Source organism: Salvelinus namaycush, chromosome 8, assembly GCF_016432855.1.
Source record: "Salvelinus namaycush isolate Seneca chromosome 8, SaNama_1.0, whole genome shotgun sequence".
Taxonomy (NCBI): Eukaryota; Metazoa; Chordata; class Actinopteri; order Salmoniformes; family Salmonidae; genus Salvelinus; species Salvelinus namaycush.
In genome coordinates, this window is record NC_052314.1 from 41976401 (window position 1) to 42002894 (window position 26494).

The 26494-nt window shown below is 42.2% G+C and overlaps 1 protein-coding gene across 1 annotated transcript in view; it reads right to left on the reverse strand.

The window, feature by feature from the left end:
• Positions 1 to 12162, reverse strand: part of dennd1b (DENN/MADD domain containing 1B) — a 133222-nt gene extending 121060 nt beyond the window's left edge. Inside the window, exons 1-2 of the mRNA XM_038999730.1 lie at positions 11750 to 12162; positions 11073 to 11137 (exon numbers count right to left, since the gene is read on the reverse strand). Of these exons, the coding sequence (XP_038855658.1) occupies positions 11073 to 11137; positions 11750 to 11766 (82 nt within the window). The 5' untranslated portion in view covers positions 11767 to 12162. The remainder of the gene's footprint in view (positions 1 to 11072; positions 11138 to 11749) is intronic.
• Positions 12163 to 26494: the final 14332 nt, after the last annotated feature.

A 26494-nucleotide genomic window follows, 5' to 3' on the forward strand; every position in this document is an offset into this window, starting at 1 on the left:
TAGGCCTGCTGGGGAAAGCAAAGGACTCACAGTCATAGAGAGTTTGACTAGGTTGGCCAACGTTACAGTTAGACCCTGTTGCTTCCTCTGAGCATTCAATTCTTCTGCCCATAATGAACATAGGAATTGTAGGCTAATTCTAATTCTGTTGCAGAGTGAAGTTGCTCACCTTTTAATTTACCTGAATATTGAGCCCTGATGATAACTCTACAGAATCACAAACCACATTTCTGCCTCCACAGTTGCAATAATTCTTAAGAATGGGGTACTGAATGCTAGTAAATATAGCCTAGTCTAACGACTCTAGGCTAGCCCATGAACAAATCAACAAGATGTCACTCTCCTAAAGGTTTTGATGACTCCTGGTCAGACATTTTTCAGCGTCATGCTCATTGTTCAACACAATCTCTATGAGACAAATCATTTCCAGAGGATTCCAGAGGATTTCGTATTCATTTTTATGCATTGTAAGAATGAAACCACTCAACACTGTGGCATGGCTCCCCTAAATTATATAACATTACATAACCCCAAATGTATAACCCTAAATAACCCTAAATGTGCATTGAAAAAAGTACTGCATCCATGTACCAGAGTTAGAAGCCGACTTAAATCCAAGGCTTTAAGTCAGAGTCCAGCCCAAAGTAATGTGCAACAATATCTCCTATGGGTGAGTGGTCATCCAGCCCAGCGACCAATGCAGTCAATCAGAATAACCCTGTACTGCAGAGTGCTGATCTCAGGCCTCTTATGAAACCCTGTGTGCTGTGCTCTACTACAGGGAGGTGGATGAGCTGGCCTCATTCAGTGATGTAAAGTTAGATTGCCTTTAGACCTATACTATTATTACTAGTGTGTGCATGGGACTGGGAGTGGTATATGTACATACATGTATGCTATATAGAATACCCATACAGAGCAGTTCTCAAACATGGTTAATGTTAAGAGCAACATGCACTGTGTGTTTAATGATAGTTAATTATAGTTTAGTCAGCAATTCCCACACACAAGTGACACATACTGTAGGCAAAAACGCACAAGACCATATGCACATATTCTCTCTTCTGGCCAAAATCTCAGCTCAATCAATGTGAAACCTGCATCAGAAAAAACCCACTCTGTGTCCTGAAGTTGCCCGTCTCCCACTGGCCTAATGCCACTACTATAAATGGAAGGTGTTAACGGCTGTGTTGACACATACAACAGAGGACAGACAGAGCGGTAGGAGGGTGTGAATATATATAGGCTGTTTTAAAGTTTTATTAGTCGTATGTACAGGATAAAAATTGTCCAACTAAATACTTACTTGCAGGTTCCTTCTCGACAATGCAATAACAGTAAGGAATAATAAAAGATAAGAATACGAACATGGCTCAGTAGAATAAACATTTTAGCATAAGTATAATACAGGAACGCACAATTGATAGTCCAATATTTACACATGTTTTGGGCAAGAGGGGATTGGGGGACAAGTGTTTAAATTGTGCAGTATTTAAGAGTCTGGTAGCAGCAGTTGTGATGTGTGTGTGGAGTGAGTGAGTGAGTGAGTGAGTGAGTGAGTGAGTGAGTGAGTGAGTGAGTGAGTGAGTGAGTGAGTGAGTGAGTGAGTGAGTGAGTGAGTGAGTGAGTGAGTGAGTATCTGTGTGGGTGTGTGAGTATCTGTGTGCTAAGGTGCGGAGAGCCAGTCTTGGCTGTGTGCTTATGGTCGTTGTCCTGTTGGAAGGTGAACCTTCGCCCCCCAGTCTGAGGTCCTGAGCGCTCTGGAGCAGGTTTTCATCAAGGATCTCTCTGGATTTTGCTCCGTTCATCTTTCACTTGATCCTGACCAGTCTCCCAGTCCCTACTGCTGAAAAACTTCCCCACAGTATGAGGCTGCCACCACAATGCTTCACCGTAGGGATGGTGCCAGGTTTCCTCCAGACTTAACGCTTGGCATTCAGGCCGATGAGTTCAATCTTGGTTTCATCAGACCAGAGAATCTTGTTTCTCATGGTCAGAGTTCTTTAGGTGCCTTTTGGAAAATACAAGCTGGCTGTCGTGTACCTTTTACTGAGGAGTGGATTCCATCTGGCCACTCTACCATAAAGGCCTGATTGGTGGAGTGGTGCAAAGATGGTTGTCCTTCTGGAGTTCCCACAGAGGAACTCTAGACCTCTGTCAGAGTGACCATCGGGTTCTTGGTCACCTCCCCGACCAATGCCCTTCTCCCCCGATTGCTCAGTTTGGCCGGGCGGCCAGCTCTAGGAAGAGTCTTGGTGGTTCCAAACTTCTTCCATTTAAGAATGATGGAGGCCACTGTGATCTTGGGGACCTTCAATACTGCAGAATGTTGTTGGTACTATTCCCCAGATCTGTGCCTCAACACAATCCTGTATCAAAGCTCTACAGACAATTCCTTCGACCTCATGGCTTGTTTTTTGCTCTGACATGCACTGTCAACTATGGGACCTTATATAGACAGCTGTGTGCCTTTCCAAATCATGTCCAAACAACTGAATTTACCACAGGTGGACACCAATCAACTTGTAGAAACATCAAGGATGATCAATGGAAACAGGTAGCACCTGAGCTCAATTTCGAGTGTGACAGAATACTTATGTAAATAAGGTATCTTTTTTATATTTTATACATTTACTAAAATTGTGATTAAATGAAAACGTCATACCGTAAAACTTAATAGCCTGGGCGTTTATTTGCTTAAAATCACAGAACACAACAGGAGCTAAAAAGAGACAGGCTTCTATTTGAGTCAGGTGTCTATTTCCTTAATTTTGTACTGATATGCAGCCAGGACAATTCAATTGTAAAGTACCTCAATAACAAACAATATTGTTGCTTTGATCACATCAGAAGATCTCCTCGCAATCTCCAAAATAAAATAGCCACAGGACAACTTTGTTTGGACCTCGTAAAGGACCATTCCCCGAAACGGAAGACATATAGCTAGCTAACAACCTCTTTTTCCACATGGAAAAAAAAACTGTGGACAGAGACTGGCTAGCTACGTTAGCTAGCTCGGATTTTCTACAAGGAATCTGCCTCCCGGAAAAAAAGCTTCTCCCAAGTGGGTGTGATACCTACTCCCTTTGCCTGTCTCCCCCTGTCTGGTACAGGTACCCCCGCCACACTCCGCCCTCTCTCTAAGATTTCACTTGCCTCCAGAACACATGCACTGTTGGGGCGAGTGACTCTGAACTTAAAATGATTAGCCCCAAGTCGTTATATATTTTTTTGTGCTTTATGCTATTTGCCTCATGACTCCTGCGTGCTTTGTTGACTATGAACTTGCTTGTTTACCCAACCGTGGGACAGACTGTTTGTTCCCACACTCGGTAATCTGACTCTCTATTGGTTACACGGACTCTTGGCCTCCCATCTAATTCTAACCACCTCTGCCGGCTTTGTATTCATGTTACCTGATGCAATTGCTGAACAATATGATCTTGTTTCCATCTAATGCACATTCAAATGTCATAAATCAACAACGCAGAGCTCTCCCTGTCCTCTGCCGTGTCCTAATTGTATTACTGCTGATGATGTCTGGAAATGTGCATGTACACCCTGGCCCATCTACTGTCGCTATCCCCAATTCTGACTTGTACTCTGATATCTGCTTCACTGATTTCTGCTCTCGTAAAAGCATGGGTTTTCTGCATGTTAACACTAGAAGCGTATTACCTAAAATAGATCAATTGAAAGTGTGGGTTCACAGCTCAAATCCAGATGTGTTGGTCATTACTGAGACGTGGTTAAGAAAGAGTCTTTTGAACACTGATGTTAACCTTTCTGGTTATAACCTTTTTCAGAAAGACAGATCTTCCAAAGGTGATGGAGTGGCAATCTTTACCAAGGAACACCTTCAGTGCTCAGTTGTCTCCACCAAGTATGTATCCCCAAACAATTTGATTTGCTGGTTTTAAGCATTAAACTTTGAAATAGCTCTTTGTTGACTGTTGCTGGGTGTTATCATCCACCATCAGCACCAGCAGGTACCCTACCTGCCCTAAGCTTTCTCCTGGCACCTTATACTTGTCCTGCTAGGTGACCTAAATTGGCACATGCTTAATCCACCTGACCAAGTCCTAAAGCAACTCCCTAAATATGATGTAAACCTCGCCGCCACTGGACTCTGGAGCAGGGGAAACTTGTTCTCTGGAGTGATGAATCACGCTTCACCATCTGGCAGTCCAGTGGACTAATCTGGGTTTGGCAGATGCCAGGAGAACGCTACCTGCCCGAATGCATAGCGCCAACTGTAAAGTTAGGTGGAGGAGGAATAATGTTCTGGGGCTGCTTTTCATGGTCTGGCTAAGGCCCCTTAGTTCCAGTGAAGGGAAATCTTAACGCTACAGCGTACAATGACATTCTAGGCAATTCTGTGCTTCCAACTTTGTGACAATGCCTCCGTGCACAAGCAAGGTCCATACAGAAATGGTTTGTCGAGATCGGTGTGGAAGAACTTGACTGGCCTGCACAGAGCCCTCACCTCAACCCCATCGAACACCTTTGGGATGAATTGGAATGCCGACTGCGAGACAGGCCTAATCGCCCAACATCAGTGCCCGAACTCAGTAATGCTCGTGGCTGAATGGAAGCAAGTCCCCGTAGCAATGTTCCAACATCAAGTGTAAAGCCTTCCCAGAAGAGTGGCGGCTGTTATAGCAGCAATGGGGGGGGACCAACTCCATATTAATTTTGGAATGAGATATTCGACGAGCAGGTGTCCACTTTTGGCCATGTACTGGATCTGACTTCAAAAGATCACTACATAACAACTGTTCTCCTCTCCTCTCTCAGCTACCAGGGAACAGGGAACTCCTCATTGTAACAGCCATGTAGGCTAATAATAGGCAGCGGCACTAGGCAGCACAGTGTGACTAAGTGGTCTACTCTGCTGACCAAGGTTACCATACTGTCCCATCAGCAAAAGGAGAAAAAAAACATACAGACCTAGGCCTACCTATAGCCTTCCTACGGTCATTCTAACAGGGTTATTCTACAGGCATGTGACGAAGACGCACTACTAAGCCCCATTTGTGAATCCGATGCCATTAAACGTAAGCTACATTCGATTTTATAAAGGACTTTATTAAATTGGACTTCTGATAAACAGAATTCAAATAATGAATGAAGCCCTTATTAAATTAAATGTAGCCCACATTTAATGACATCGGATTGACAAATGGGGTTACACTAGGTGTAATCTCTTGTAGACAGATGCACGTAACATAACTGGTAACATAGCAGCTGTCAACAGACTGTGGGATGCGACGACTAATTTGGTTATTTTTTAAATAATGTTTTATTTGGACATATCACGAGTTTGCAGGTTTTAGCATCTTTCGAATTGGGGGGGACATTTGACCCATAGACTTGCAAAGAGAGGGGGTGGCCCTCCTCGTTCATCTTCTGTTTTCTAGTATCTTTTCTGACATGTCTACCCTAGAAAGTAATAAAGCATCTGAGCAATTACACAAGATTTTAGTTCTGGGTATCTGAGATTCCCGCCATTTCAGACCGCTTTATTTCTGCATTTTGAATGTTTGTTCATGTTTCACCAAATTAAACTTAATTTCTGTTAAATCTACACTCCATATAATCTTACAATAATCGCTAGAGTTACAACATTTAATTCCCGTTACTTGCAACATTGTAGAAATGTCTGTTATATTTAGGTACGATACATCGTAGTTTTTTTGTTTTCTTACTTTTTACACCATTTTTCTCCCTAATTTCATAGTATCCAATTGGTAGTTACAGTCTTGTTTCATCGCCGCAACTCCCGTACGGACTCGGGAGAGGCGAAGGTCGAGAGCCGTTGGACGAGAGCCGTGCGTCCTCCGAAACACAACCCAACCAAGCCGGACTGCTTCTTGACACAATGCCCACTTAACCCAATGTGTCGGAGGACACACCGTACACCTGGCGACTGTGTCAGCGTGCATTGTGCCTTAGACCACTGCGCCACTCGGGAGGCCCACGATACATTATACATACATTATTGCATTTAATTGAACATTTCCTCTCCTCTGAGATGTTTAAAGTGCACATGAACATTTGAAATACGAAGTTGCCGATTTATTTAGAATAAATGGTGTTTGTTTGCTGGAGCTCCTCATCTGTGTCAAATGGACGATAAGCCTACCTTTTAAAATTACAAGTGCACGCTAATTGTGAATTAAAGTTCCTTTATGGATGGGTTATGATTATGATTGTCTGCTTTAGACTATTATTATACAATGTAATTACAAATTGAATACCAGTTTGGTTATTTAAATGTCATTTTGACAGTGGTATATCCCAGGGAAGGGCTACAAGAATATACCCGTTTCAGCTTTCTTTGGCAGTTCGATCTTGGCAATTGTGAGCCGAGGCTGACAAGGCCCCAAACTAAGTCTTTATTGAATAGACAGGTTTGCCTGCTCCAATGCATTTTCTTTTCATTGAACAGTTATATAGCCTGTTGAAAAGTATGTAAATATAAATTGGGATTATTTGGAAAATATTGCCAAAAGCTCTCTGGACCACTATCATCTGTTGTACAAACACAACCTCTGCACCGGCATGTCCTGCAACATTTCCGCACTTAATTTAAAAAATTGGAGGCCCCTTACACTTCAGTGTTGTGACGCAAAAATTCAAGCAAAATGCATCGAATTAAAATGATATTGTTGGATATTATTCATCCTAAATCAGACAGGTTTTTTATGGATGATACTTTGGAGATAATAAGACTGGAAACAATAGAACACTATGAAAAATCTGGGAAACCAGGCATGGTATTCATAGCTAACTTTGAAAAGGCTTTAGATAAAGTATGACTGGAATTTATTCATAAATGCTTGGAATATTTAAATTTTGGAGAATCTCATATACAATGGGTTAACTTCTTCTGGCTGCAGGGGCAGTATTGAGTAGCTCTGATAAAAGGTGCCCATTTCAAACGGCCTCGTACTCAATTCTTGCTCGTACAATATGCATATTATTATTACTATTGGATAGAAAACACGCTCTAGTTTCTAAAACCGTTTGAATTATATCTGTGAGTAAAACAGAACTCATTTGGCACAAACTTCCTGACCAGGAAGTGGAAAGTCTGAAAACGATGCTCTGTTCTAGGTCCTGCCTATAAATGGGCATGATACGTATTAGTATACATGCACGTCATACACCTTCCCCTAGATGTCAAGAGGCAGTGAGAGAAGAAATGGAGTGTTTATCTTGGTCTGAGGTGGAATAAATCCTCTTGGAATGACGTGTCACCCATTTCCTGTTTTCTGGAAAGCGCGAGGATGGACCTGGAATTGCCTTCTGAAAAGCTGTCGTTATAGGCGACTACTATCTCCGGCTTTGATTTTATTTGATACATGTGACAATATCATCGTAAAGTATGTTTTTTCAATATAGTTTTATTAGATTATTGAAATTTATTCGGGACGTTAGGCGTGTTGCGTTGTGTGCCTTTGTTCAGGAAGGAGAGCTTCGCGCCACTTGGCTAGTGCGCTTGCTAATTCAAGAGGGAAAAAGGACGTTCTAAATCCAAACAACGATTGTTCTTGACAAAGGACCTCTTGTACAACATTCTGATGGAAGCTCATCAAAAGTAGGACCCATTTTATGATGCCATTTCATATATCTGTCGACTGTGTACTATTAGTTTTGCGCCCAGGTTTTGGGCACTCGCTCGCCATAACGTAAGCCTTATGTCGTAATGAAGTTATTTTTAGAATTCTAACACTGCGATTGCATTAAGAACTAGTGTATCTATCATTTCCTATACAACATGTATTTTTTAGTAATGTTTATGAATAGTTATTTGGTCAGAATATGTGAGAGTCAGAAAAATATCCGGACGTTCTGGGAAAAAGATGCTACGTTAGCACAATGTGTAACCACTGATTTCAGCTCTAAATATGCACATTTTCGAACAAAACATAAGTGTATGTATAACCTGATGTTATAGGACTGTCATCTGATGAAGCTTATCAAGGTTAGTCAAAAATTATATATCTTTTGCTGGTTTGTTACGATCGCTAACTTTTGCTGCTGGTAAATGGCTTGTGTTTCTGGCTATTGTGGTAAGCTAATATAATGCTATATTGTGTTTTCGCTGTAAAACACTTAATAAATCGGAAATATTGGCTGGAATCACAAGATGCCTGTCTTTCATTTTCTGTACACCATATATTTTTCAGAAATGTTTTATGATGAGTATTTAGGTATTTGACGTTGGTGTCTGTAATTACTCTGGCTGCTTCGGTGCTATTTCCGACGGTAGCTGTGATGGTAGCAGCAATGTAAAACTGATTTATAGCTCAAATATGCACATTTTTCGAACAAAACATAGATTTATTGTGTAACATGTTATAAGACTGTCATCTGATGAAGTTGTTTGTTGGTTAGTTTGGTTGGTTGGTTCTTGGTTAGTTAGGTTGGCTTTGTGCATGCTACCTGTGCTGTGAAAAATGTCTGTCCTTTTTTGTATTTGGTGGTGAGCTAACATAAATATGTGGTGTTTTCGCTGTAAAACATTTTAAAAATCGGAAATGTTGGCTGGATTCACAAGATGTTTATCTTCAAATGCTGTATTGGACTTGTTAATGTGTGAAAGTTAAATATTTAAAAAATATATATTTTGAATTTCGCGCCCTGCACTTGAGCTGGCTGTTGTCATAAGTGTACCGACGTCAGGCTTGCAGCCAGAAGAAGTTAAGGTTATGTATAGAAACTAACCCTAGGTGTAAAATAGTAAATAATGGCTACTTCTCAGAAAGTATCAAACTGTCAAGAGGAGTAAAACAAGGTTGTCCACTATCGGCATATCTATTTATTATGGCCATCAAAATGATAGCTTTTAAAATCAGATCGAACAATAATATCAAGGGGCTAGAAATTTTATTTGGAATGGCAAGCCAGACAAAATGAAACGGGCCTATTTAAAAAACATCACCACTAAAACCTTCTGTGATATCGTTAAGTAGTTGGAAGTGAAACTTCTTCCATTATGAACAATAGCAACATGAAGAGGCTGAAATATGAGAACTACTTCTTTATTTAGGCTATTAGCTGTGAAAACATGGCCGATTTTGATAAAATTATTGGAAATCAAAACTATATCAAATTAATTGTCTTTAGCCATGTGAAGACAGTGGGTAGATAAATGCAAGGTGCTTTTGGCAGCGTACCTAACACATGTTCAGCGTACCTAAGGCATGCTATGGCTGGGCTGTGGTGAGAGTAATAGAGGAAGTTTCAAACAGCTAGGCCAAAGCCTGTCCATTATGACTCAGAAAGAACACTATCTAATACCACACACACACACAAAAACAAGACAAACTTGTCATGAGGAACCGAGTCTAAAGCACACAGTGGAGCTCAGCATCACCATAGCAACCTAATACCTCAATACAGGCCTATAGTAAGTACACATTTCATGCTCCCACACAATCCATCAATCTGAATTGAATAATATCTTAAAAACAAGACAATCTATTTCATTCATAAGCAGCAGCGTAGAAGAAACGTATCATTCCACACATCCCCATAGACTAGAACCCAGGCCAATTTTAAAGGAAAAGGGAAATCAATAAAAATTGGAAGTTTGGTCAATTCCCTGTTTTGATATCTGAAACCCATTGTTTTAAAACAACAACCTGTCAAAATCACAAGATTCCATTTGCAACAAATATATCTCTCTGGATCTCCTGTGAGCCTAACAACCTCTCCTAATGCCTGGCCATTCATCCACATCATAACCCACTTCCTGTACCCTACAACTCTCCTGTCCAATGAGGAGGTAGTAATCGGCTGTAGCAGCACACTTATCCAATCAGGTATAAGCATTTGGTTGTTCCATGGGAGCTGAGGGGAGTGTAATGTAGATGTGAGCTCCTGAGAGTCTGGCTCCGGATACGAGTCTGACCCTGGATCATTGAGAGAGAAGCCAGTTATTTCAGTACAGGCCCAAGGTTTATGAGTTTGGTTTTAAATCTAATATCTTCGTTAGGTCCAAGGATAAGTTTCCCTCTTTATTCTGGTCAGCTCAGCAGCTGCACCACTGAACCATCCACAGAACACCTCTTTAATGTCAGAACTGAGGGGGGAAACGAGAGAGCTGGTATAATGTGTACAACAACTGTTTTTACCTGATATTCGACTTAAGGGTGGACATTGGATATCAATGTGAAATATAGGTTGTTTTGTTTCCCATAGGCTACTCAGAAAAGTTAGAACCGTTCTTTGTTGACCGGAATCATTCCCTGGTTATTCTAAGCACTTTGTGTTTTCTATTCGACTGGTGGAATGTTTGACAATCACAAATATAAAGAACAGCTGATGCTGGCTGCTCATGGCCTGGACTGGACCCAAAACAGTCTATGTTGGGAGTCGCTGCTGGAACCTGGGTTGTTGTGGTTAAAACATTTTTAGAATGATCTATTTGGTGAGTCACAAGAAAATGAAAAATGGTAGATCTGGACCATAATGCAAAAACTTTCAGAAAACAACTACTCCCTTAACTTTCCCTCATCCCCTGTGAGAGAAGGTGAAATAAGACTCCAAACACTGGAATCTATGCTCCCAACTAAGTGTGAGTTTCTTAGTCAACATTCCAACCTTTAACCTATCCTTAGATCTTCACCAGGTGTCAGTCTGTTAACTGTTGTAAGCCTGTTATATTGGCGAAACAGTCTGGTAGTCTTGGGCCACGCCTAATAACTCCACAGACTTACCTAATCACCACCTCCACTGTAGCCTAGGGCTTACTGTACCAACGTGGACTCTGATTCATGCCATGTCTGGTGAGAATGCGACTCTCACTAATGTCTGTTATCTGCAGTCTAAGAGTTTCCTAGTATTCAACCTAAATGGGGACGCTATTCACAGCTTTTATAAAGGCAAACGTCTCTGTTTCTAAAATGTCTTGATAGTATTGTCTGGCAGTGTGTATGATACTAACTAGGCAGAGGGGAAAAAATATGATATTCAGATCTGTCCATTTCTCTCTCTCCATCCAGGGCAAATCAATAAGGATTTGTGGTGTAACACAAACATGCTCATGTTATCTTACCAACCTTCATTTTCAGATGTTGGGCATGCAATCTGTAGTACCAAATCAAACGTCCTTTCGGGAATCTCGCTGTAATAAAAACGAGATTATGACTTTAGCTAGGGGCAAAATAAACGTATGTGTACAAACATAATTTACGGTATGCAACAATTGCTAACTTGCTACATCAACAATATATGCAACATAGCAGTTCATATAAAGGAATCATCTGTCGAGTTCGCTCTGTGAGCTGGCCAGACATCAAAGCAATTGGATTCTCGCGTGATTCATTTGATGGTCGAGAAATAACTTGATGATAGCTAGCGGTAGCTGACATTCGTGGTGAAATGCCTTGTACCTAAAAGTCTGTATTGATACCAGATGATATTGTTTACTTTTGGACCGTTAAATACTAGAATATCGGTGAGCTTTGTCCTAGGCTAACAGGCTACTTAATTTAGCAACTTGATGAAGATGTATGGCTAGCCGTTAGCAGGCTTGCTAATTGGTCAGCTAGCGCGAGACAGCATTAGACTGACCGAAATGCTAGCGCATGCCAGACAGACGGCTAAACAATTCCATTATTAACTATAGATATCTCAAATTACGCCATGCGTTGTTCTACAATTCACACACGTTTAATAACAATCCATAAAACAGTGTTATGTATAATCTATATAAGTAAATAAACTCTCCTCTTACTTTATTCTGCTGTCCATGGTTTACAACATCGCGACAGATCGCGCCACCGGCTTTACTGTTCGAGACCAAGCTTGCGTTCTGAAGCAGCGTGAGGTCCGTAACTTGTTCAACCTTTCTATCTGATCCCTGCCGATAGTACAGGCACACTTCAAATATGCATGGTATCTAGTAGCGATGTGTCTTCCTTGTTCCTGATCTGTGCAGCTGGACGTTTCAGTACCACAGTATTGCTCATCGCTAGATGGGATGCAGTTTATGTCAAATATACGTCAAAAGTAGATTTATTTTAACCTAACCTTGACCTAATTATCCTAACCTGTGACATTGATTATCGTAACCTGTGTGACTTCTCCTAACCTACGAAAAGTCCATTCTTGTCAATTCTGACACAAACTGTATCCAGTCTAGGCAAAATCCACGGTATTGCCACAACAAATAACACCAGGAAGTGGCTGTCAAAAATGTAGTGACGTCACCTCGTTTGATAAACCCTTTGGAGTGTCTCCCCCAAATCCTCAGAACAGGAGTGGTTTCATCATGTCTCCCTCCTTGATTAAATCTGATCTCCTTATTATGTTGTTTCATAGTAAATGTTTAGTAATTGAGTTTTATGTTTTTGTTTTGTTGTTATTACACAAGTGGAATAGGGACTGCTTCTTCACAAGTAAGAGCAGTGATGTGTAATATGTGTAATGCTATGGCATGGAGGTAGCATCCTAGGTTGTTCTTGTGTGTTATTCACCTTCACTCGACTGCCTGGATCTGATGTCATTAACAACAAACATGACCAGAGCCTTTTGATTGTTATAAAAAGCTTCTCTTGATGCAGAGGATTTTCCTGTGTGCATATTTTGGGCATTTATGCATGCATTCCACATTTGCTGTGGTAAATAGGCAATAATTCACACACAACTCTTAGTAGCCCAGCCTAAGATGCTTACTCATTATATGAAGTATTGGGAGGGAGCCCCTATGTAAGCCCATATTTGTCCCTTGGTAAATTGAAACCAGTGTGTGTGTGTGTGTGTGTGTGTGTGTGTGTGTGTGTGTGTGTATGTGTCTCCTAGCCCTCTTGAGAGTAGACCTGGCTGGGAGCCAGTTTCCTGCAGGCAGACTGAAGGTAATTAAGTGGCAGCAGACTGGGACATGCTGTTGCAGGTTTCTCCTATGATATGATAATGGAAGGATCCTGCTGGTGCTGTCTCAACCTTCACAAAAGCATTACCTATATGCACAATACGCACAGGGCTGGAGTCAGGAGGGAATAGCCTACTGTGGATTAAATACACCACTTTATGTGGTTCAACATTTATTTTATTTCTGTGTGTGTGTGTGTGTGTGTGTAATAGGGATGGTTTGGTAAATCATGCTTGTGTGATGAGTAACATTGCCTGAGAGCTGAAGACTATAGGCTTTAGCTCATCAAGCAGGCATATATTTTTGTGGCATGCTGATGACCCAGTCAGTCACATACACAGGGTTGGTTCACAGTATATTTTATTTCAATGTACAGTTTATAAGGCAAGCATACACAGTGCAGTAGCAGTTCCACTGAACATTATTTGAGGCAAAAAATAAAAACGTATTAGGATAAACCCTATTAAACAGGACAGTTGTAAAGGTATATAATGACAGTGATGTCCATTGGATATGTAAAACACTCTTGCATACCAAAGATAGAGGATCAAAATAAAATGACACCAGAAGTCCGGAGTTCCGGTTCCAGTGGCATGCATTGAAACACGTGGTCTTTTCATGGCTTTCTTTTGCAAATTACTATGAATTAGCAGACTTATTTTGTAAAACTTGTCAATACTTAACATCATATTAAGGTGTGGGACACTCATTGTGTGACAAGAATTTGTCTATCTACAATTCAACTGTGGAAACATGACATCACTCAACAGAAAGAGCTGGCCGCTACTACTGTATACAGAGATTGTTTATGAGGAGATTACCTCGGCCTTTTAGGTCAGGGTATATGCTGATCCTCTTCCCTGCATAGGTCAGACCCCGGATTCCGCTTGACTTCAAAGCTGTGGATCTGTACAATCATACACCGAGATCCGTTCCGGAGAAGACCCGTGCAATACGCAATGTTAATCAGTGGCATGGGACCCAGCTTCTCCTGCTTCAACAGTTCATAGAAAAGATTGCCCATGAAGGCAGTTGGGTTGCCCACTTCCACACCAGTTTCAAGTCCTGTGACCTGCACATTGAATTTACGGGAATTATTTTTGAGTGATTCTGTCTTCTCTTTTAGGAGTTTGATTATCCCTTCGAGCCTACCTCGTTGTTTCCAGGTTATACAATTGTGCCGCTGTTGCATTGGCTGTCCTCTCCAAAATTTCCACTTCTGTTGAATAGGTCTCCACTTCAGCACTGAGCACTGCCAATGATTCATTTACAGGTTTTAATTGTAAGTCAAAGGCGACCTGAGTGCCGAACTGCTAAAACAAAGGGAGACATACAATGAGGTGAGATCCCAGCTACGCAAGCTAAACCAGAGATGCATCTTCATCCACCCAGCAAAAGTCCTCTTGACCTTCCAAAACACAACGCACACATTTTCCACTGTCAAGGAAGCTCAAGACGTCTTTGAGAAGCACATCAAACCCAACGCACAAGGGGACAAGCCGACAGATGGAACCCCATGACTGGTGTATTATCCAGGTATGCTATCCATTCACAATCATGCAGCCTAGCCTATGGTTATGATGCTTCCCTCAGCATGAAGGTGGCTCGTTGATCGACGGAGTCAGTTTTATTGGGGCAGCACGCACTTTTGTCCAAATCCTCGTTGCCTTCCACCTAGAGAGGAAGTCTGCCTTGTGTAGTGTATATACACTAGGGGGCTTTGGATTCCAAAAGTAGCTTACCAAACATAAGGGTCCAAGGCACTCTTTGACTGTAGCTAGCAGCAACATTTCATCTTCTTGATCAATTTTATATGCCTTTTTAGTCTAGCTAGTCTGGTGTTCTATACTTTACGACGTTACTTTGTAGCCATCTTATTCAACTGTTACTAATCACCTACATTAAAGACTACTCAGATATGCGAATTTTAGCCACAGAAGCAAACTTGTCTCTCTAGCAGTTGCTAGATATTGTACACCAAGAGCTTGAACTGCTCTTACTACTCAGGAGGAGAAGAAGAAAAAAACAACTGAGAAAATGGCAAGTTCGTCCACTGAACGCTACAAGAGAGGGGGCGATAGAGAATACATGTCTCTCTCCCGAGTGGCGCAGCAGTCTAAGGCACTGCAGACTCTGGTTCAAATACAGGCTGTATCACATCCGGGCGTGATTGGGAGTCCCATAGGGAGGCGCACAATTGGCCCAGCATTGTTCGGGGTTGGCTGGGGTAGGCCGTCATTGTAAATAAGAATTTGTTCTTAGTTATAAAAAAAATACTTAATACAAGAATATATATTACATTTGTCAAACCTATGTGAAGCATTGACATTTTTAGCAAGTAGCAGTACACAGTAAAGTATCGCTGAGAGTTATAAGCTAGGAATCTCGACAGTTTGTGCCATCGTCACAGCAGTGTGCCAGGCTATCTGGCATGTTCTGAAGGAGAATTTTGTTGCTTATCCCGCAGTTGAAAATGGGTAGAAATAGCCAGAGAGTTTGGGGATCGTTGGAATTATCCGTTTTGTGCAGGAGCTAGTCGACGGAAAACACATTCGGATCCAAGCTTGGGCAAACTCGTGCAGCAAGTACTATAACTACAAGGGCTTTTTCTCAATAGCCCTGATGGCACTCTGCAATGCAATGAACCGCTTCATTCTGATCGACATGTGTGCATATGATCAGGAGTGAAATGCAGGAATCTTCTCACTAAGCAGGTTTGGCTCCCAACTCATGCCAGGCCAGCTGTGGCTACCAAGGCCAGAGTGCTCGCCGGGGACCCAAACACAGAGCCCATATCTTTCCGTAGAAGATAAGGAATTTCCTCTGACGGTAAACATGCGACCACATCCAGGTAAGATACTCTAAATACGTGACTATACATATGATGTGAAATTTATACCAATATAGACGTTGTAATTATATGCCTCACATAAAAGTGGATGAGGGCCTATGTCCAAAGAATAGGCTACACAGTTGTTACAGCACACATTTGATAGCCTTCATGTTCAATACAAATGGACAAGCTTATTTTATTCAAGGGTTCTTCTGGCCTTGATGACACCAAGAACATCTACAACTGCCGCCACTCAAGAGCCAGAAACATTTTAGAGAACTGCTTTGGGATCCTTGCTGCAAAATGGAGGATCCTGGGATGAGCCTTTGAGCCCGAGCCCTTGAGGCCCTTTTTTCTCATCAATCTACAAACAATACCCCATAATGACAAAGCGAAAACAGGTTTGTAGAATTTGCTGTTAATTTATATATATTTTTTGAGCATAAATACCTTATTTACATAAGTATTCAGACCCTTTGATATGAGAATCGAAATTGAGCTCAGATGGATCCTGTTTCCATTGATCATCCTTGAGATGTTTCTACAACTTGACTGGAGGTACATTCAATTGATTGGACATGATTTGGAAAGGCACACAGCTGTCTGTATAAGGTCCCACAGTTGACAGTGCATGTCAGAGCAAAAACCAAGCCATGAGGTTGAAGGATTTGTCCTTAGAGCTCCAAGACAGGATTGTGTCGAAGCACAGATCTGGGGACAGATCTACCAAAAAATGTCTGCAGCATTGAAGGTCCCCAAGAATGCAGTGGCCTCCATCAATCTTAAATGTAAGTAGTTTGGAACCAGCAAGACTCTTCCGAGAGCTGTCCGCCTGGCCAAACTGAGCAATTGGGGGAGAAGGGCCTTGGTTAGGGAGGTGTCCAAGAACCCGATGGTCACTCTGATAGAGCTCCAGAGTTCCTCTGTGGAGATGGAAGAACCTTCCAGAAGGACAACTATCTCTGCAGCACTCCACCAATCAGGTCTTTATGGTAGGGTGGACAGATGGAAGCCACTCCTCAGTAAAAGCCGCATGACAGCCCGCTTGGAGTTTGACGTTAGGCACCCAAAGGACTCTCAGACCATGAGAAACAACATTCTCTGGTCTGATGAATCCAAGATTGAACTCTATGGCCTGAATGCAAAGCGTCACGTCTGGAGGAAACCTGGCACCATCCGTACGGTGAAGCATGGTGGTGGTAGCATCATACTGTGGGGATCTTTTTCAGTGGCAGGGACTGGGAGACTAGTCAGGATCGAGGGAAAGATGAACGGTGCCAAGTACAGAGAGATCCTTGATGAAAACCTGCCCCAGAGCGCTCAGGACCTCAGACTGGGGGCGAAGGTTCACCTTCCAACTGGACAACAACCCTAGGTACACAGCCACGACAACACAGGAGTGGCTTCAGGATAAGCCTCTGAATGTCCTTGAGTGGCCCAGCCAGAACCCGGACTTGAACCCGATCGAACATCTCTGGAGAGACCTGAAAATAGCTGTGCAGCGAAGCTCCCCATCCAACCTGGCAGAGCTTGAGAGGATCTGCAGAGAAGAATGGGAGAAACTCCCCAAATACAAGTGTGCCAAGCTTGTAGCGTCATACCTAAGAAGACTCGAGGCTGTAATCGATGCCTGTTCTTCAACAGAATACCTTCGTAAAGGTTCTGAGTACTTCTGTACGTAAATGTGAAATATCAGTTTTTATTTTTAATACATTTGCAAACATTTCTAAAAACCTGTTTTTCCTTCGTCATCATGGGGTATTGTGTGTAGATTGATGAGGGGGGAAAACTATTCAAACCATTTTAGAATAAGTGGAAAAGTGGTCTGAATACTTTCTGAATGCACTGTATACTCTCTGATGACAACCTCATTGATGCTCATAACACTAATGCAAAAGAGTACACTTTCTATTCAAACGGGCACAAAATACAAGTTTTACATATGAGCCTATCTGATCATCATGCTTTTTACTGCTAGGCACAAATATCAGAATCTCCTAAAAGAGCCACAAAATGGGGCTTTAATGTTTCCTTCCTACAAAATTCTAATTTCTGTGAACGATTTGAAAGTGAATTAGGTGATCTATTATCAGAACCAAAATGAATCACCCAAAGATTATCCTGTTTCTATAAAGACTTGTACACCTCTGAATGTAAATCCACACCAAGCCAGATTAAGTCATTTTTTAAAGAATTACAACTACTCTTCTCTCAACTGAAGAAGATGGCTAGCTGGGACCCCAAATTATGTATCTCTCCTTGAATTAAAAAGGGTATTGGATAACATGAATAAGGGCAAATCACCTGGTTGTCACGGTATTCCTATTGAGGTCTATTTAACATTTTAGAACCATTGTTGTCCACTGTTACTTGAAATGATTAAGACAGCCGTTCACAAAGGTTCATTCGGAAAGGATGGAAATACAAAACAAATGTAGCTTTTATTTTTTTAAAGGCATGGACGCCACCCAGTGCTCTCACTATCGCCCTCAATCTTTGATAAACACAGATATTAAATAACACTACATGACCAAGAGTATGTGGACACCTGCTCGTCGAATATCTCATTCCAAAATCGTGGGCATTAATATGGAGTTGGTCCCCCCTTTGCTGCTACAACAGCCTCCACTCTTCTGAGAAGGCTTTTCACTAGATGTTGGGACATTGCTGCAGGGACTTGGTTCTATTCAGCCACAAGAGCATTTGTGAAGTCGGGTACTGATGTTGGGCGATTAGGCCATGCTCACAGTCAGTGTTCCAATTCATCCCAAAGGTGTTCGATGGGCTTCAGGTCAGGGCTCTGTGCAGGCCAGTCAAGTTCTTCCACACCGATCTCGACAAACCATTTCTGTATGGACCTCGCTTTGCGCACGGGGGCATTGCTAAAACATGCTAAAACCACCACCAAACTTTACAGTCGGCACTATGCATTCGGACAGGTAGTATTCTCCTGGCATTTGTCAAACCCAGATTCATCCGTCGGACTGCCAGATGGTGAAGCGTGATTAATCACTCCAGAGAACGCGTTTCCATTGCTCCAGAGTCCAATGGCAGCGAGCTTTACACCACTCCAGGCTACGCTTTGCATTGCGCATGGTGATCTTAGGCTTGTTTGGGGCTGCTCGGCCATGGAAACCCATTTCATGAAGCTCCTGACGAACAGTTCTTGTGCTAACGTTGCTTCCAGAGGCAGTTTGGAACTCGGTATTGAGTGTTGCAATCGAGGACAGACGACTTTTACGTGCTACGCACTTCAGCACTCGGTGGTCCCGTTCTGTGAGCTTGTGTGGCCTGTTACTTCGTGGCTGAGCTGTTGCTGCTCCTAGATTTTTCCACTTTTTCCATTTTCCTTTCCACTTTGTTGGAAAGGTGGCATCCTATGACGGTGCCACTTTGAAAGTCACTGAGCTCTTCAGTAAGGTCATTGTACTGCCAATGTTTGTCTATGGAGATTGCATGGCGGTGTACTCAATTTTATACACCTGTCAGTAACGGGTGTGGCTGAAATAGTCTAATCCACTAATTTGAAGGGGTGTCCACATATTTTGTATATATAGTGCATTTTCTACAAGTCTGTTGTCTCGTCTCGAAACTTATTTACCCAAATTGGTACATCTTAACCAAATGTTAACAAATGTATGTTAACAAACAATTATCAATTATCCTCAGATAACCTCCGTCGTCTATTACATATCTTACATGCATCATCAGAAACTTCCACAGTTATATCTCTCGATGCAGAAAAAGCTTTTGATAGACTAGAATGGTCATATCTTTGGTCAGTTTAGGAACATATGGAACTTGGCTTTAATTTCATTCATATGTTTAAAATACATTATGCCAGTCTCTCATCCATAGTAATAACAGGCAATACCTGCTCTTTTCCATTCAGAATAACTAGAAGTACCAGGCAAGGTGATCCCATCTCACCTCTGCTATTTTTATTGCCTTTTGAGCCCCTGTCCCAGGCAATTAGACAATCAAAAGAAATTACACCAGTATCTCTCAATTCTACAGATAATTTAATCTCACTATACGCCAACAATATCTTACTTTATCTAGACAATGTATCCCAATTCCTCCCAAAAGCTCTGAAGATAGAACTGAATTTGTCCATGTCAAGTTATGAAATAAACCTAACCAAATGTACCATATTGCTCCTCAATTCTCTGATGGAGGACAATACTTATTTCCGTCCTTAGATAAAACCATTGCCAGAAACTTTAACAGAATGCTCAAATCAATTAAATTCGACCTAAGTAGATGGACTAATATCCCAGTTGCTTTAACCGGCGGAATATCTATTGTCAAAATGAATATATTGCCACGGCTGCATTTCTGTAGTTCAATGCTTCTCTTGTCTCCCCCTTCTGGCTATTGGGATAAAACCTATAGTTCGGTTTCAAAATGTACAGTTGAAGTTGGAAGTTTACATACACTTAGGTTGGAGTCATTAAAACTGTTTTTTCAACCACTCCACAAATTTCTTGTTAAAAAACTATATTTTTGGCAAGTCGATTAGGACATGTACTTTGTGCATGACACAAGTAAATTTTCCAACAATTGTTTACAGACAGATTATTGCACTTATAATTCACTGTATCACAATTACAGTGGGTCAGGAGTTTACATACACTAAGTTGACAGTGCCTTTAAACAGCTTGGAAAATTCCAGAAAATGATGTCACGTAGACCTTGTAGACCTCCACAAGTCTGGTTCATCCTTGGGAGTAATTTCCAAATGCCTGAAGGTACCATGTTCATCTGTACAAACAATAGTACGCAAGTATAAACACCATGGGACCACGCAGCCGTCATACCGCTCAGGAAGGAGACGCGTTCTGTCTCCTAGAGATGAACAGACTTTGGTGCGAAAAGTGCAAATCAATCCCAGTACAGTAAAACGAGTCCTATATCGACATAACCCGAAAGGCCGCTCAGCAAGGAAGAAGCCACTGCTCCAAAACTGCCTTAAAAAAGCCAGACTACAGTTTGCAAATGCACATGGGGACAAAGATCGGACGTTTTGGAGAAATGTTCTCTGGTCTGATGAAACAAAAATAGAACTGTTTGGCCATAATGACCATCGTTATGTTTGGAGGAAAAATGGGGAGGCTTGCAAGCCGAAGAACACCATCCCAAAAGTGAAGCACAGGGGTGGCAGCATCATGTTGTGGGGGTGCTTTTCTACTTTTTTTTCTGCACTTCACAAAATAGATGGCATCATAAGGGAGGAAAATTATGTGAATATATTAAAGCAACATCTCAAGACATCAGTCAGGAAGTTAAAGCTTGGTCGCAAATTGGTCTTCCAAGCATACTTCCAAAGTTGTGGCAAAATGGCTTAAGGACAACAAAGTCAAGTTATTGGAGTGGCCATCACAAAGCCCTGACCTCAATCCTATTGAAAATATGTGGGCAGAACTGAAAATGTGTGTGTGAGCAAGGAGGCCTACAAACCTGACTCAGGTACACCAGCTCTGTCAGGAGGAATGGGCCACAATTCACCCAACTTATTGTGGGAAGCTTGTGGAAGGCTACCCAAAACATTTGACCCAAGTTAAACAATTTATAGGGATTTCTACCAAATACTAATTGAGTTTATGTAAACTTCTGACCCACTGGGAATGTGATGAAAGAAATAAAAGCTGAAATAAATCATTCTCTCTACTATTATTCTGACATTTCACTTTCTTAAAATAAAGTGGTGATCCTAATTGACAGGGAATTTTTAATAGAATTAAATGTCAGTAATTCAGAAAAATGAGTTTAAATGTATTTGGCAAAGGTGTATGTAAACCTCCGACTTCAACTGTATGTGGCAAGCTATCCCAGCCCAGAATTTGTTTTACGAATTTGCAAAGTGGAAAGACGTAGGAGGACTATCTGTACCAAACGTTCAATTGTATTTAGATGCACTAGCATGTTGTCCGATTCTAAATTTGTTTAAACATGGTTTAGATTCCTCCTCCCCCTGGCTGAGTACAGATATCCACATGGTGTCTCCTATTGCCCTGGAAGAGTTGGTCTTCACTGATATATCCCTTAAACAATGTAAAGTATGCTTTGGTTCTATAATTGTAAACAACATTTCTATTTCGAGCAAAATTTAAAAACAATGTAAGTGGGAATCAAAATGGCATGCCCATACTCCAATATTTCACAATAACGCCTTGCAATCTGGAGGGTGGCCTTTTGGATCCCCCCAATGGTCCAAATGTGGAATCCGTACCCTTGCCGTTATCATGGACGGTAATGGTTTGAGAACGTTCCAAGATTTTAAAGACACATACACATTACCAGGCAAATCTTTTTTTCTATATTTACAACTTAAGTCAGCTATGCTGGCCTCCTACCGAACCATCCAATGATGGGATTTATAAATAAATTATCTGGGCTCCTGAAAGGACTGATCTCTATAATATATAAACAACTTTTGTAAAGCTCATATAATGAGCTAGCCATTAAATACATATGGTTCACAGATCTGACTGAATCTGAACAACCCTTTAACTGGAACAGAATTTGTACAAATTTGACATTTGCATCCCGTAATCCGAACCATCAACTTAAACCTTTTTATTCACAGGCTGTATTTTAATACCAAGGAAACGTTTTACGATGAGATTGGCCCTAACTCCCAACTGTTCACTGTGTCCCCTAAATCAGGTAGGCAAATTCCTCCATATGATGTGGGAGTGCCCTGCATGTAAATGCCTCTGGGGTATAGTTACAAAACTCATTTTGAAGTGCATGAATATAAATACTCAATGCTTTGCATCTATTATGTAACTTAACAATGATAGCTCCTTGACTCTCTCAATCGCTCAGGTGACTGACGAGCAACCCTACTTGCTAAGGGGTGGTGGGGAAACATGTTTTCCAGGAGGGGGGGGGGGGGGGGGGGGGGTGTTGGGGGGTCTTTTGAGCAGCAGCCTACAGGTACAGGTTCAATAAACATATAATTTGAAATGGATAATGTAGGTCTACTCCCCCCCCAACAAACAAATAACAAAACAAATAAAATGTTGGTAAAATATAAAATAATAATGCCAACACTAAAGGAAGATGTCATGTCAGATTCTATCATTTCAAAGCAAGACTTGTCTTCAGATAGCTAGGCATGCTTTATTGTTGGTGCAGAGAAATTATGAAGTTATAACATTCTCAAATGACTGTGGCTGCTGTGTAGTGTGTACTCATGTGTAGCATATGTACAGTGCCTTCACAAAGTGTTCATACCAGTTGACTTCTTCCACATTTTGTTGTGTTACAGCCTGCATTTCTTAAATTGAGATTTTGTAACACAATACACTGTTAAAATAGAAAGTCTCAAAACACCATCATTGTGTAGTATAACCAGCAAAAGTAGTACACCTATGCTGAGATCTGGTGTTTCAGTGCATGTAAAAGGCAGCATCAAAACACAAAAATAATGTTTTGGCAGACTGTGTCTCACTTACAATCAAATGGTTTTAAATTGAAAATGGTTTATAACATAAATATTGATGATTTTCAGTCAATATTTTGATTAACATTTTAAAGAAGAATTGAATACTTTCCCAATGGTAGGCTTTGGCACTAATTATAAACTACAGTTGCCAGGCCCATTGTGAGATTAGAAATAATGGCGCAATCAAAAATTATTTGAGTTATGTAAGTTATAGCAGAGGTAATGTGTAAAGTGGGTACTCATGTTAAGAGGTGTATGTGAACCTGGGTCTCCTGCTTGTCAAAATACTTCCTAGTCCACTCAGCCAGTCTTCAAGACCGTTAAGACGATTCCGACTTGATATAAGTAGACTTAACATGAACTCAATAAAACATTTATTTAAGTCCATGTTAAATCAAATTATGTTGAATCTAAATAGGGCCTAGGGAGAATATTGTTTGTGAAATTCAACCTTCATTTTTTCTGTGCTTTGTTTAGACAGTTTATAAACAGAAGGAGTGAAAGTAGGAATTTAACGCCACAACTGCTGAGGAAGTAAGATGGAACATTTCTTTGGAATTTTACCCACTCAACCACACAGCCACGTACTGTGTGAGGAACTTGCCCCACCCCCTATGAGGCATAGAGGTAAAGAGAGTGCGTTCGTGGCAGGTGTGCCTTCTAACAAACTCTATGGTCAAGTATAAAAACATGCAAGTTTGCGGGCGCCTCTCCTGTGTTCTGGTCCTTCATGAACTTGGACAGGTGGGAATACACCAAACGCTCAAATGAAACTCTCCGAAACATTCGAAGAAAGTATGTGCCAATGAAAACGTGAGTATAAAATGAAGTAAACAGACAATGACTTCACTTAATAGCTAGGTTTCCATCGAATTGGTGACAAATTTCCAATGCAAATATTCTATAATCAGTATAAAGAAAATGTGCGCATTTTCTCACCAGTGGTGTTTCCACCATACTGATTTGTTGCAGATAAAAATCAGTGTGTGATGACGTAGTGCACACAGTTTACTTTTTTTGCTTAAGTTTTCATGTACCGAATAAAAATCTAATGTTGAATGTGTTTCCATTGCATTTTCAACTCGACTGATAGTTTTGTCACAAAAACGGTTGCGTTAAATAGCTAACGTGCCTACTCTGATCTTGGCATGTGCGCTCAAGCCAACAGCTCGCAGATAGTGTGGGTAGGCGAGCCTACATGATGTGATTATTATGGATATTACTGTCAAACGGCAGTCAAGCATCGATCATCATGTCACCAGAATAAGACCCTCGATATTCATTTGAAAGGATCATTAAGATCACTGTGCACTTTCACCACCCTGGGAAGTTCATCATAACTTATTTCATCTCTAGCATGGTTTCCCTAGCATCGGGGGCAGCTCTGGTGCGGGACGAAGAACCCGCTCGGCTCGCGGATCCACCATCTTTGGTGGCGGCTCTGGTGCGGGCCGAAGAACCCGCTCATCCTGAGGATCCAGCCATGGACCCAGGTTGAACACTGTGCCTGGACTGGACCTAGATCGGTGCAGAGGAAGACTCCTGCCATGGAGCTGGACTGGATGCCGTGTTTGGAAGCTCCGGACCGTTGACCTTCGCCGGAAGCTCCGGACCGTTGACCTTCGCCGAAGGTTCCGGACCGTTGACCGTCGCCGATGGTTCCGGGCCGTGGACCGTCGCCGGAGGTTCCGGGCCGTGGACCGTCTCAGGAGGTTCCGGGCCGTGGACCGTCTCAGGAGGTTCCGGGCCGTGGACCGTCTCAGGAGGGTCCGGGCCGTGGACCGTCTCAGGAGGTTCTGGACCGTGGACCGTCTCAGGAGGTTCTGGACCGTGGACCGTTGTTGGAGGTTCCGGACCGTGGACTGTCGTTGGAGGTTCCGGACTGTGGACAGTTGTTGGAGGTTCCGGACTGTGAAACGTCGCCGGAAGCTCTGGACTGGGAACTGTCACGGAAGCTCTGGACTGGGAACTGTCACCGGAAGCTCTGGACTGGGAACCGTCGCCGGAAGCTCTGGACTGGGAACCGTCGCCGGAAGCTCTGGACGGAGAACTGTCGCCGGAAGCTCTGGACGGAGAACTGTGCCGGAAGCTCTGGACTGGGTATCGTCACAGGAAGCCTGGTGCGTGGGGCCGGCACTGGTGGTACCGGACTGGTGACACGCACCTCAGGGCGAGCGCAAGGAGCAGGCACAGGACGTACCGGACTGGGGAGGCGCACTGGAGGCCTGATGCGTGGGACCAGCACAGATTGCACCGGACTGTTAACACGCTCCTCCAAACGCCTGCGTTGCCACATACTCCTCGCCAACTCCATTCTCCGGTATCCCTCCTCGCACTGTTCCATTGACTCCCAGGCAGGCTCTGGCACTCTCCCTGGGTCAACCGACCACCTCTCTACCTTCTCCCGTGTTGTCATTGGTTCACACCTCGGCTCCGCCGACCACCCCGTGTGCCCCCCCCCCCAAAAAAAATTGGGCTGTCTTTTGGGCTTTCCTTGTGGCCGCGAACCCCAGCGTCGTCGCTGTTCTCCCTTCTCTCCTTGCGTCTCCCGCCAAGGAAGGCGATCCTGTCTTGCCAGGATTTCTTACCAAGTCCAGGATCCCTTCCCATCCAGGATCTCCTCCCAAGTCCAGGATACACTCTCCTCCTGGGCACGCTGCTTGGTCCTGTTGTGGTGGGATATTCTGTCACGTTCGTTTGTAGAAACGGACCAAGGCGCAGCGAATGTTGAGTTCCACATAATTTATTAATAGTGAAACTTACCAAAAACAATAAACGAACAACGAACTGTGACTACAGAGGTGCTACATACACTTACTCACAATACAATATCCCACAAACACAAGTGGGAACAAACACTACTTAAATATGATCCGCAATTAGAGACAACGATTACCAGCTGCCTCTAATTGGGAATCATACAAATCACCAACATAGAAACATGAAAACTTGAACACCCACATAGAAACAATAAACTAGAGTAACCCCCCAGTCACGACCCTGACCTACTCCACCATAGAAAATAAGGACTCTCTGTGGTCAGGACGTGACACCCACCATGTTGAGCAGACAAATGATCTGTCAGCATTTAGAAAATTGTACAGAAACTTACTGTTTCCATCACAGCTGTCATTTTTAAAATTTGTATTTATGACTTTACTCACATAACTGTGGATGGAAACGTAAAAATGACATTTGTTTTGTGTACCAAGATAGGATATATCTTTAGCATTTTGATATATTTAATAATTGCATATTTGTATTGCAATGTATTAATATTATAGTAAGCGTTTAATAACCTAATTATGCATTCACGTATTAT